The sequence below is a fragment of the Lampetra planeri genome, chromosome 1 (assembly GCF_965212315.1).
Source record: "Lampetra planeri chromosome 1, kcLamPlan1.2.h2, whole genome shotgun sequence".
Taxonomy (NCBI): domain Eukaryota; kingdom Metazoa; phylum Chordata; class Hyperoartia; order Petromyzontiformes; family Petromyzontidae; genus Lampetra; species Lampetra planeri.
Window position 1 is genome coordinate 22,316,113 of NC_136107.1, and position 13,341 is coordinate 22,329,453.

A 13,341-nucleotide genomic window follows, 5' to 3' on the forward strand; every position below is an offset into this window, starting at 1 on the left:
AGTTTCCCCGAAAAATTTCTACCCTGGTCGGTCAACAACCGCTCCGGGGCACCTTTGTCCATGACATAACCTTGGACAAAGGCGTCGACGATGGCTGCTGCCGACTGATTCGCCAGGGGCCAGGCCATAGGCCAGCGCGTAAAATATTCGACCCCAGTAAGCAAATATTTATTTCCCCTGGGGGTGGCGGGGAATGGCCCCAGAATGTCCAGTGCGACCAGTTCATTTATTCTGGAGACCTGGATGGACTGCAAGGGCGGGTTCGACTCCCGTGCTGGTGGTTTGCGCTGCGCACACTGAGGGCATGCCGCCAACAGATCAGCGACATCCCTAGTCATGCCCGGCCAAAAATAATTCAGCTGGAGCAAGGCGAGTGTTTTCTGGGTACCTAGGTGGAGGAGGCGCTCATGAGCAGCCCACACCACCTTACCCCGTAGGCCAGAAGGGACCACCAGCCGGTGACGCTGGGATTTCCCGTCCCAATGCATAAGCAAGCCCGCATGGGTTTCCCATGCGTCGGCATGACCCGTCAAACGCCCCCTCTCCCCGGCGCGACGACGCAACGCGAGGAGGGAGGCATCCTCCAACTGGAGGCGCCCCCATTCATCAACGGGCAATCCAAGCAGGGAATCTCTCCCCTGTTCGGCGATATCAATGGGGACTACCGTTTCATCGTCGGCGGCCGCCGCCAGGACCGGAACCATCATGTCCCCTACTGGCTTGCAACGCCCCGACCCCAGGAGGCATGCGCATTCGGAGGCGGTTGGCATCCGTGACAGAGCGTCAGCGTTGGTGTGGCGAACGCCCTTACGATAAGTGGTTTCAAAACTGAAATCCTGGAGGACCTCCAGCCATCGGGACAATTGTCCCGATGGCTGTTGAACCTTCAGGGCGTACTGCAGTGCCGCATGATCTGTGCGGACGGTGAAATGCCGACCGTACAGATATGGGCGATACTGTTGGATGAAATAGACAATTGCCAACAGTTCCCTACGGGTGACACAATATCTTTGCTCCGTTGGAGACAACACCCGACTGCCGTACGCGACCACCCGTTCCACGCCGTCAACCACCTGGGAAAGCACGCCTCCAATACCCGTGTTGCTCGCGTCGGTGTCGAGCAAAAACGGCCTCGAAAAATCTGGGTAAATCAAGGGAGGAGCCTTCACCAGCGCGTCCCGAAGGGAGCAGAAAGCAGCTTCCTCATCCTGACCCCAGTGGAACCGAACCCCTTTAGATGTTAACGCGTGTAGGGGTTTTGCAATCGTTGCAAAATTAGCGACGAAGCGTCGGTAATATGATGCGAAGCCAATAAAACTCCTGACCTCTCCCACCGTGGTGGGAGTCGGCCAGGAGCTGACACACTGCGTTTTGGCGGGATCGGTAGCAATACCCGAGCGCCCTACGATGTGCCCCAGATAACGCACCGACTCGCGTAACAAATGGCATTTCTGGGGCTTAAATTTCAAATTAGCAGCCCGCATCTTTAGGAAAACCGCCCGCAACCTCTGGAGATGTTCGTCAAAAGTTTTACCAAAGACAATAACGTCATCCAAATAAATCAGGCACGACTCCCATTGCAATCCAGCCAAAACCAATTCCATCAATCGCTGGAAAGTTGCCGGCGCTGAGTGTAAGCCCATCGGCAACCGGTTGAATTGGAACAGGCCGTGCGGTGTACGGAAAGCAGTTTTAGGCTTAGAATCATCGTCCAGAGGAAGCTGCCAGAATCCCGAAAGTAAATCTAGAGTGGAGAAGAATCGCGCTCCCGCCAAGGCGTCCAGCGATTCGTCCATCCGTGGGAGCGGGTATGCGTCGGCAACCGAAATTTTATTAAGGCGCCGAAAATCCACGCAAAACCGCAACGAGCCGTCCTGTTTTTTAACCAGGACGATCGGCGCTCCCCAAGGGCTGGTGGAGGGAGAAATGATGTCGGCGGCTAACATGTCATCAACAGCCGATTTGACATGGTCCTTTTCGGCGGGACTTAACCGAAACGGATTTTGGCGAATTGGCGGGCTGTCACCCGTGTCAATATGGTGACGCAGCAGGTGAGTGCAACCCAAATCATATTTATCTCGACTGAAAACGTCGGAAAATTCCCTCAGTAGCGTTCTAAGCTGTTGGCGCTCTGAATTTGTCAGGTCCGTCGATCCCGCACAAAGCGCGTCGATCCACCCTTCATCGCTGTCCGAATGTGGGAGCATCCGGGAAGCAGTGTCAACGAGGTTCGCGACAGGTTCCTCGCAGGGCACTGGCGTCGCGTGAGCGAGCACCGTCCCTTGAGGAACCACCACCGTCTGCGATCCCACATTGAGGACCGCGATGAAAGGGTCCCCGTCCCCTCTTACGACGGTCTGGGCCGGAATCAAATGAGGCCCATTAACCCCGGCCCTAGACGGTCCCAGCAAAACACCCTGATCCCCTATGCCCTTAGCGAAGGGCTTACGAAGTTTCAGAGGCACTAGCATTTGAGCTCCCGGCGGCACACGAACAGTTTGAACGACGAACGCCGGTACCGTCGCGAACGCCGACCGAGCCGCCGCAGGGGATGGCAGGAACGCCATGCGCCGCCCCGATGGAAGCTCAATGCATCCTTGGTCGATCAAAATACGAATGGGCATTTTCCCTAAGAAATCCGTCCCCAGCAGGCACGGAACCGCCAGCGAGGAGGAAACGAAAATCGGCCCCGACAATTTGATGTCCCCAATAGAAATTTGCGCTCGAATCTGTCCCATGATGCCGAGAGAGCCCCCGTTAGCGGCATAGAATGGGACGTTAACCGGCAGTAAAGGCCGGCTTTGTACGGGCAGAATATTGTAAATTAATTCCGAAATGATTGTCGCCGATGCCCCCGTATCGACCAAGATGCGTACTTCTACCCCGTCAATGTGTCCGACCACGGCCGACGACCCTGACGACGCGGCTACCACGCGATGGGCCAACACGGACCACTGTTTGGGCTCGATTTGAGTCCCCGCAGTGATCCGCGTTGGCCCCTCGCAACGCGACATCGGCCCCCCGTTTGTTGTGGTGCGAGAGCGTGCAACGGGTAGGTGCTTTGGCCAAACATGTGTGGTGCCGCGACTCGCCGGGTCATGTTGCTGGAGCTTGGGAGGAGGAGGCCCGGCGTCCCGTCGAGGCGTCGTCCCGCGCTGTCGAGGAGAGCGGCACCCCGAGGCGACGTGGCCCCGGACGCCGCAGTTGAAACACCGCGGGAGCCCCGGTGGAGACGACGGGCGGTTGAAACGGCTTGACCCGTCCCGGGCCGACCGTACTTCTTGCGCCTGTTGCCGTCGATGGTCGACGGCGAAGAGCTCCTCCGTCGGAAGGGTGGCTGCAGCCACCGCACGCCCTGCCGATGCCCTGCTGGCTTTCCGCCGCAGGGACAGAAGGTTGGCGTGAAGGAGGCGCGCCGCCTGAAGAGAGGTCATCTCGGCGTCCTCCTGTGCGACGACAGCGATGTCCAGGTCGTCTGCCAGGAGGAGTATTTTCTCCGTGACCATCGCGTCCACGCCATCGTCGTCCATACGGGGAAAAGCCGTCCTAGCCAGCGCTAGGAGGCTCGTCCTGTATGCCAGGGGCGACTCCTTCTCACCCCGCTTGCGCTCGTAGAACTGCTCTCTGCATTCCGCTGAAGGTCCATAGACCCCGGCCAGCAGTTGCAGTGCCTTCGGCAGAGTAGACCGCTTCTCTTTCGGCGCCGATGTGAGGGCGGCGAGCGCGTCTGCGTCGAGTAGCGCCGGCAGCGCGCAGAGGGCTTCATCGTCGGACCACCTTGCCATTTCTTGGTGGGCGATGAAGCGTCGCTGGAAGCCGCCCCAGTCGCCCTCTGCACCAACAAATTCTTTCAGCGGAGGCAGCCGTTGTTGCAGCGCAGCGTTCGCCTTGGAAGTCTGTAGGCTGCTATCCCCGGGACTCGGCTGTGCGTCGGCGCGAATGGCAGATGGAATCGCCTGTCGCGGATGTGATGACGCTCCCTCCGCTGGAGATGACGCAGCTGTCCCAGCGAGAGCGGTGTCGGACCCGAGGTTGAGCCCGGCCACGCCCTCCGCAGCTGCCGTGACGTTGGCGGGAAATTCAAAGTTGGAGTCTTCAGAAATGGCGGGAAGGCGCTCAGGTCGACGACTCCCCTCGCCCCGTGGTGGACCACCAGCCCCCAGCCGCGTGATGTTTTCCAGTGTGGCGGCAGCGGCGTACAGTAGCTCCGCCAGTCTCTCGTGAGCCAGCCGTAGCGCGTCTGGCTGCGGCCCCTCTTCATGCCGATGCCCCGGTAGGAACGCGTCTGCCCCCGGCTGCGCCATGTCTTGGTGAGCCGCCTCGGGCTCAACGACTTCAGGAGTGTCCTCCTCCGGTACTCTGGCTCGAGCTGTCTGACGTGTTTCCATGTCCGTAGTACTTCTGACACCAGATGAAGTACCGGTGAAGACGCTGGACACCCAGGTTGAGGCACACGTATATTTATTTCAGCTTGTCGGTACAGGACAACACTAGAGGGGGTAGCGGCCCCCTCACCCGGCTAACTGGGGATATCCCCTAGCTAACCTCACCTATCCCCAAGTCCTCCTCTAACGAGCTAGGGGAGGCTAACTGGCCCGACACTGGTGAGTCGGGCTACGGTCTCCGGAGTCCCAGGGTCTAACCCTGGTTCACGGAACCACGCCTCTGACTCGATCCTCTGCAGCCCTGACAAGGGCGGCGTCGAGGGGAGTCCAGGGCTCTAGCTAGAGGATCTTCACTCTTCCTCCTTCGTTCCCAGACTGAGCCCCGAGCTCTCTCTGTCCTCCCCCTTTATACTCCTCACCAGGATCCCAACCCCCCCCAGGCTGCCTGACGCGGGCGTCGTTGCGGGCACCCCCCGTGTACTCCCGTAACTCCGCCCACTGTGTTTGTTACCCATTGGATCGTATGCACTTACAGCCCTCCCGTAACAGCCCTACACTTGCTTGCTTGCGTGCTTGCTTGCTTACGACCGTGCAAATCTTTCGGTCGTTTTTAACCCACTTCCCGTGATCCAATCGAGCTGACATTTTCCACACAGACTCGTTGTGCGAGACAATTAATGTTCGTGAAAAAAAATTCCCAAAATTTGACACTTTTTAGGCAAAAAATTTTTATTTTACATATATTCAAATAGAACTCATTCATGGCTTTGGCTGAACGTCACAGTGTAAGAGCCCAGAGCGTGACCCCTCCACAGGCCGTGGCGGAGTAGCGCAGTTGGTAGCGCCCTCGCTTCCCATGCCAAAGGTCGCGGGATCGATCCCCGCGTCCTCCACAGGCGAATATATTTTTAAATCCTTTATATTAAGTTCGCTTCCTTGCTTAGGACCGTGCAAATCTTTCGCTCGTTTTTTAACCCACTTCCCGTGATCCAATCGAGCTGACATTTTCCACACAGACTCGTTGTGTGTGACAATTAATTTTCGTGAAACATTTTTTCCAAAATTTTACACTGTTTAGGGAAAACAAATTAAATATTTAATTACCAATTGCTTAATACTGGCAGACAATCATCTAACCCATAGGTGGCAGCCATCTCAAGCCAGAGGACGAGAAGACTCTAGCCGCCACGCATATAAAGGATTTATAGTGAAAAACTTAGTTTTTAGGGGTTTACTTGTTAATGCTCTGCTCTGCTGCACATTGGAGCGTTTCTGTAAACTGGCCAGTGGAACGGTGAGCGACCAGGGCATGGGTTAGAGTGCCCTGTGTTGTGTTACATCTTCAATTCACCATCTATGATTTGGTGGAGCTGTGCACAGTGGTTAGTATGCAGCAATATAATCCAGCTATGCAAATTACATTCCCGGTCAGAGCTAGTGATTTTAGAACCGGTCCTGACATTTTCCCCCTTCACCAATCAAACACCCCCATGATCTGGGGAGGCCTTTATCCAATGGTGGATTGAGACTGGCTGGAATTTATTTACTTTCCTCATAATTTTGAAATGCACATTACCACATGTTTGGAAGGTGGAGTTTGTGTTTGTAGGCAAGCGACCGCTCATGATTTGTCTATAAGGCACCTTTTATGAAGTCACTAAGCGGGGATAAATCCTGAATGAGAAATCAGAAACGGTGCACGCTGGCTCGGCTTCTACCGTTGTGTGGTCTCTAGAAGGGCATCCAAGCTCCAGCGAGCGCGGAGTGTTGCCCATCTCTCTGTTTGTGGCCCTGAGACGATGGTGGAAATTCCTAATTCCCATGGTCGAGGCCATTTTAACACAGCGCAACAACGTGACATGTCAACCCCTGAAGGATGTGGTGGATGGACAGTAGGCTCCCGAACTGGGATTTAGGCTGCCTACCTCAATAAGCCACCAGTAGCACTTTTGTATTGCAGTTGTAAACCTACCTGTCGTTATCTTGCTTGTAGATATTGGCAGAGGTTGTAAAATATTTGTGTAAATTTCATAACCTGCATTAAGTAAAACAAAAACACCTAAATACTTGTGAAAGTCAAATTCTTATTTTTTTTATCAACCTCGGACAAATCGTGATGATGAGCTAAATCAACTCCCAACCAGGTTGTAAACTTTCAACCTTTCAGCTACAGTGCCATGTGGCCGAATAATTGAGTTTTTGAAATGTACACGCGTGTTAATTAATTCACACCCTGCTCCATTTGAAGCCTGGTATCTTATGCACTGTCGTGTTGTTTGTCGAGCTATTGGCATGGTAAGCAGAGTCATAGAACCAGAGGAGCTGCACATTGTGAGTGAGGACACGCCTTTGTTACGTGAAACATGACCTGCATACAATAGTGGTTCGCGCTGTTAGTTTTCCCCCACACTCGTTAAATCGTTATTTTATAACCACTATATTCTACGTATATATAGCGTATAAAGTAAATACAGTGAAATCTTAATTTAGGAGCTTTCGTGACTGCAGGAATTATTCTTTGGTTCTTTTCGGTTAAGTCACGTCTAAAAATCGAAACGTCGTAATATGTTATTTTAATTTATTATTTTATTTTTAGACGTGACTTAACCGAAAAGAACCAAAGAATAAATACAGTGAGTTTATGGCCTTTTATCACTCCCCTGCTGGGCCAAGGTTGCAATGCATTTTGGTCAATGGGGTGGTTGGTGAAGGGTGGAGAGCCATGACCGGTGCAGATATCACTCGCCACTTATGTTAGCCATGGCCGGGAATCAAATTCAGGTCACCGGATTCATAGAGCAGTGCGCTAACCACTAAGACATGTATCCCTTCATTTAAAAGTATACAGTATATAAAATACAAATAAAAGCTAACGGTGTAGGTGCAACTTTAACTGCAGTGCAATCAATCACAATGATAAATAAAATTCTCAATATGACAATCAAAGCATCTGCTTTGTTAAATGAGCATGAAGCGGGATTCCTCTTCACTGGCAGCCTTGAGCCAGTGGTGGAAATTCCACATCATAGTGGGTGCCGCTCTCATCATATGACATACACTGTTGATCTCTCACAAGTGGATTTAAATTCACATTTTTATCGTTGCGATTCGAGCGCTCTCTAGCCACTGCATCGTCCAGCTAGATAAACACATTCGTCTTAAATAATGTCGATTTTATTGTAATGCAAGATCTCTAATTCATGGCACGTTACCAAAACTTTCTAAAGTGTTTAGTTGGGCAACATTGACTGTGGTACAACCCAAGTCTCCCCCTTTTCTGAGAAGCTTGATTGGACTGTGCCAGGTGTCCATGCCGCATAAATGTTTTGCTTGGGGCTTGAGTACAGAGGCGGAGGAGTTGTGCGAGTCAGGGCGAGGCACTGCACCTCCACACACTGTTTACTTCTTATGTGTCCAATAAGTGAAAACATTTAACCTGCGCTCGGGCAGCCACTGCAAATTTCTTGCGTGTGAGCATCTAGAATACGTTTAATGAAAGTTCGGTCTGCGTTGAACTTAAAATTCGTTTATGGAGAAACCACTTGTTACTCTGTTATTCCTGCGAGTGGGTGTCGTTAGTGACTGATCAGTGCAGTTCACCTGCGGATTTCGACTAATTCCCATCGCGGATTAATCATTGTGTTGTAAAACTAGCCCATCCAAATAAGCAGCCTGCAGATAATCGCAGCGCCTCGGCCGGACTTGGCAGCTGAACTTGAATCCCCTACCTCGGGTGGATGCGCTTGTTTTGTCTCTTCGGTGACGGGCAGCTGGTCACGTTCGTCTGGACAGAGCGACAGATATAGCGCGCGAGTGAGAGAGGGAGAAAAGACAAGTGCAGTCCGGCCTCCTCCCCCTCGCCTATGTTCGACACGGGATGGCGGCGGCCAGGAGGTTGAACCCTCCGGCGAGCCGCTCTGGCAGAGGGAGACGTGGACCAACTGCAGCAGCAGCAGCAGTCACCTCAACACCAAAGCTGGTGCTGAGCAATGGGGGTGCTCAGGTGCATACTAACTCGGATTCCAGAGAGACGAGCTGGGATTCTCAACACAGAGATGGGATTTGGCTTTCCAGCGACGAGGGTACGGGTAACACAGACGGTGCTGTGCGCGAGCACGGGGCAGAGGAGGTGTACGAGGCTGCTCCCAACGGAGAAGCGTTGCTCATCTGCGACGGCAATGAACTCAGCGCCTTGGTTGAGGAGGTCGCTGCTGACGACGCGGCAGGAGATGTCCCCTGGGAGCAGGTCCAGCAGGGTACGTGGCGCCACGTCGTGTTCTCTTGCTTTGTTGGAAAGTTTGGCGTGTGCGTTAAGGTAGTCAAGCGGCAGGGCGATCGGTATGCTCGGCCAGTTAGCGCGAAAGTGATGGTAACTTTTGTAAAAGAAGTTGAGGTGTGAGGTTTTTATGTTGGGTAATTGTTCAGCTACAGACTCCATAATCATCATTCACAATGTTTGACCGTTTATTAGAGGCATGAAAGAAATGGCTTCTATACTCACGTCATGCTTGACAGCATTACTGAAAATAATTGTTAGGATGGCTAATGCGTTAGACTGTGACCAAATCACCCAAAATGTATCTGATCTTGTCCGATTTCAGAAGCGAGACAGGGTTGAGCCTGGGTAGTGCTTGATGTATGATCACCAAATCCTCGAGAAAGCTGTAATAGGCGTTGTGGACAGTAGAGACCAGTGCAGTAAAATTCGTTGTTCCACCCCCTACTTGAGCCCCCCCATTCGGCAATGGATAAACAATTGGGCTGGCTATATATGTGTCAAAGCAATGCTCGCACCAGCCGAGTATTAGCGTGATTAGAGCACATAAGTCACAATTGGAAGATCATATTCAATGCATTTAGTACCACTTTGTGGGAAGTCAACGATGGTCATCCTATGGAGAGAATCGCCATAAATATAGAAATGTGACATTTTCTCCAAGTGCTTAATTTGATACACATATCATGCGTGTAAGAATCGATGAATGCGTCATGATCATTATAAGTGACTTTACTAGATTAACGGATGCATCGTAACACGCATAGGTAGGGGCAAGCACCACCATGCCAGCACATCTGTAGCAGTGAGTAGTTTTGTCTGCAGACCTCAATACTCTGTGCCATACTGGGGTACAGCAATGCGCATTGCATGTTTTTATGTTGATGTGGCTGGGTTAGAGAAGAGATGGACTGATTGGACATGCTGATGACTGGTACCAGTGGTGTCAAGATTGGCCTCTATGAAGGAGGCTCGTGAAGGACGCTCTTGGACAGTTGGAGGAAGTCACCTTCCAATAACAGCAGATGGCAGAGAAGCAATGCTCAACAACGAATGGAGCGCCGGGCGGATGAAACGCAGTGAGGTGGTGGAGTGGGGAGCACAGTTAGTGCATCTGCCAGTTATCTCAGTCCGTCAACCCACAGCACCTGGGTCTGTCCCGTGACCACCTTCTGCTAGCGAGCCTTATGCATTTCACGTGGCCTCAAAGTACACCCAGCCTGGCACAAGCACCGTGGTGACATTGCTGCTGTTTAGTGGTGAAGGGCGGTTGTTGTTGGCTGGGCAGGGTGGGGCGTTGGGAGCGCCTACTCGTGTGTGATCGTGCACGTAGACCTGGCTGTTATGCTGTCACGCCGGTTTCCCTAGCGATCACAACACACATTTCAGATAATTAACCTGTCAACTAAGAGACCCTGCATTCATTCATGGGGCAATGGGTTGTTGGAAATACGCATGATACCATAAAATGTAAGGAGGGTTCTCACGCCATGCCACTTAAAAACTAGGTAATCTCAGAAGTACTGTACAACTTCACGTGAGCTGATGTATTCATTTGCATCAACATGTTCAGAACTGATCTATGAATCTGACCAGGCGACGCTGTGATTATTGTACTCGACTCACAGTGGTTATGGTTGCGAGTTCAAATCTTAGTTGCGAGTCGACTCGGTCAATAATCCTTCTGGGGTAAAATCTATAACACTTAATGTGAAGTAATCAATGTTCTATGGTGAGGGATGGCCCCTGCCATGAGAGTCTTCCACTGCTTCCAACCAACTTGAGTGCTAATCCCCCCTTTGTCTATTTATGTCTAAGTACTATACAGTATATGTACACAAAGTTATTCAATATAGGTTTGTATTAATTCCGTTTCTATAAATATGCTGCATCAAACTGAATCTAAAAATGCACATTGCAAATAAAAGTTAGTTTTGCCGAGCAAGGCATTGAGTGTTTTGAGTGATACTGAAGAAAATTGGTGCAAATTTCCTCCACGTGACTATATTGCATTCTTCAAATGTTGCCCAACAGCCAATCTCAAACATTGCAACTGGGCCTCTGTCATTGAACATAGCTGCACGTTACTGAACCATTAAACTAAATCCCGACCCACGTGTCTGATGTTTAGTAAAGTGGGGGGCCTTACTTCTCCCCTCTAGCGTCGGTGATCCAGCCTTTGGTGGCTGGCAGGGGATCTAGGCAAGGAAGCCTATGAAGAAACACATTCAATGATAAACACAATGTCGTATTTACCCAGAAAAGCCAGTTCCCTTCATTGGGCACCAATTACATATTTTTTTTTTGCTATGACTGACATACATCGACTCGGATGGCTTAACGTCTGATGCATTTTTTGAGAGCTTAAATACGATGAGGTGTGACCTGCTTTAGTTATAACATCGGATTTGTTTATTGCAGCACCCTTTGCACTGACATGTATTACTCTGTCAGTTTATATACAACTTCACAGTTTTGCTGTTCTAAAAAAAAACTCTCGTACAATGACAATGACTGATGCATGCAAAACACACTTCAAAAGTTATCAGCATATTCACCAGCTCAGTTTGAGTTAATATTACGTGTGTGCCTCTATCCACTTGTGCTTCCTAGGTTTGCTTAGTGTTACAGTACTGTAATAGATGTTGACAAAACAACCACTCCACGTCAGTATCTTTCGGTCCAAAGGTCGTGTTCCACTCCTGGATTTTTGAGTCATTTTACAAAATACAGTGTTGTGCTTTTATGGTGGCTGGAAGAGTAACCGCATTGACGGTGGGAGGCTAATACCAGGTCGGTGTGCATGTGATATTAAACAGAGATTGAAGTCTTGAAGGTGATTGGCCAAGACTTTAGCTGATGTGCGTGTTGGCTGAAGGGGTTTACGTTACAGCGACTTACATGTGCGCGTGCGCCGCGTTGAGTTGAAGCGCATTAGCTTGGTACAGTGAGAGCTGCGAAGGTGGCATATCTGCAACTCACCACACTCTGTAAACTTATAACGCCTGAGTTTGTCTCGTCAAACCTGCGACTTCAAGGTATACTTAGCTAGGATAGCAGCTGATTGTGCTGGTGTTGTTGCTGTGTTCTCTCCCACAGTGCTGTGTGCCGATAGGGTTGGGCAGATGACCAAGACCTACAGCGACATCGATGCTGTCACCCGTCTGCTGGAGGAGGTAATTGTGACATGCAACCCATTCTACAATATTTCTTGCTGGTTAAAACATGCGGTCTTTGGCAACCCAGCCGTGTTGCCCGACTGGTTTTTAACTTGGGCTGTAAATTAAACTTTTGCTGAGTCAATATGGAATCTGTTCTCCAGACTCATCATCGTGCTTGAATGATGTATAATTCCTTGTAATATAAATAGTAGCATGTTAGGTCGGCAGTACAAAATACAAGTGTGGGTGGGTTGGTGCTCATCTTCATTTCCCATCTTATGCCAGTAGTGGAAATTGCACATTCATATGGTGGGGGGTCAATCTCTTTATTAGACGACCACTGTTGACTTCCTACAAACTAATATTTACATCACTGTAAACTTCAGAGGAATGGTGGGATGCGTCGAGTGCTCTAACCTTGGTCCCATCCAGCAGGATAAAATCGTATTCGGCATCGTTAATTTATAACAGCCTTACAGGCATACATAATTTTTACACCTTATGGAAAAGGTCACGAGCAAGGAAGGAAGCCACCATGTTTCTGTAGCCCATTCGCAGGGCAGGCTTGGGCTACACAAGCAGTGAGTCATCACTGTTCCTCTCCTGCAGAAAGAGCGCGATGTGGAGTTGGCGGCACGCATTGGGCAGTCGCTGCTGCAAAAGATCAAGGTCCTGACGGACAGGAATGAAACCCTGGAAGAGCAGATCGGGCACGCCACGGAGGAGGTGATGTGCTCTGGCAGCGCTGCTCGGGTGGCATGTGTTTGACTGCATGTTGTTGGGGGAGCAGTGGCACAGTGGTTCATTTCTCACTGCACTATTAACCCAATGACATGTTGATTCCTGGCTGTGGCTAACATCAGTTTCGAATAGATATCTGAACTATATTTGGGCCTCCCCTAAGTGGAATTGGCCTTAAATGAGTACCTGCTATGGTCTGTTAACATCAGAACTGGGGAGACCAAGGTGGCGTGGTATGTGTGGTGTTTTGCCACCCAAACCACTTGTGTGTCATTAACAGACTATAAACGAATCCAGTGATCTTTATTTTTGTACTTGTGTGTGTATGTGTGCCATTGTATGTGTGTATCTTTTTGATTGCATACATTTCTGCGTGTGTGATTGCGCATATGTATAATTCCGTGTTTTGTGTACGTATGCGTGTGTCGTACAGGCAGCCCAGCTGAGGCATGACCTGGCCATGAAGGAGGAGCTGCTTCAAATCTACACGGGATCGTCCGATGAGAATGACAATGCACCCAAGTCATCCTCCCCGTTACCGTGAGCCACTCAGAGCAACACAATGCGGGACTCGCTCCACCACCAGTATGATGCACGTTACAGCCACCACTTATCACCCTTCTCTATTCAAACAGCTATCAGCTAATTATTTTAAGCATATAAAATTAGGTTTTTAGGTTAATGTCACAAATTCAAGCTCTGAGCCCTTACATTATTTGTGCTTGATTGCCATGCGACAAACACTTTTCAATGCAGATAAGATGTCTACTGAAGTGAC

General features: G+C 50.4%; 1 protein-coding gene across 9 annotated transcripts in view; it reads left to right on the forward strand.

The window, feature by feature from the left end:
• LOC144720214 (trafficking kinesin-binding protein 1-like) overlaps positions 1-13,341 on the forward strand; it is an 88,899-nt gene that overhangs the window by 59,152 nt on the left and 16,406 nt on the right. For 7 of the 9 annotated variants that reach the window (XM_078596790.1, XM_078596770.1, XM_078596807.1 and 4 more), the window contains 3 exons: positions 11,761-11,837; positions 12,432-12,548; positions 12,997-13,103. In XM_078596790.1, the coding sequence (XP_078452916.1) occupies positions 11,761-11,837; positions 12,432-12,548; positions 12,997-13,103 (301 nt within the window). Of the gene's footprint in view, positions 1-7,019; positions 8,642-8,682; positions 11,455-11,760; positions 11,838-12,431; positions 12,549-12,996; positions 13,104-13,341 lie in introns of those variants that run through there. The other 2 variants (XM_078596779.1, XM_078596798.1) reach the window with 2 other exon arrangements.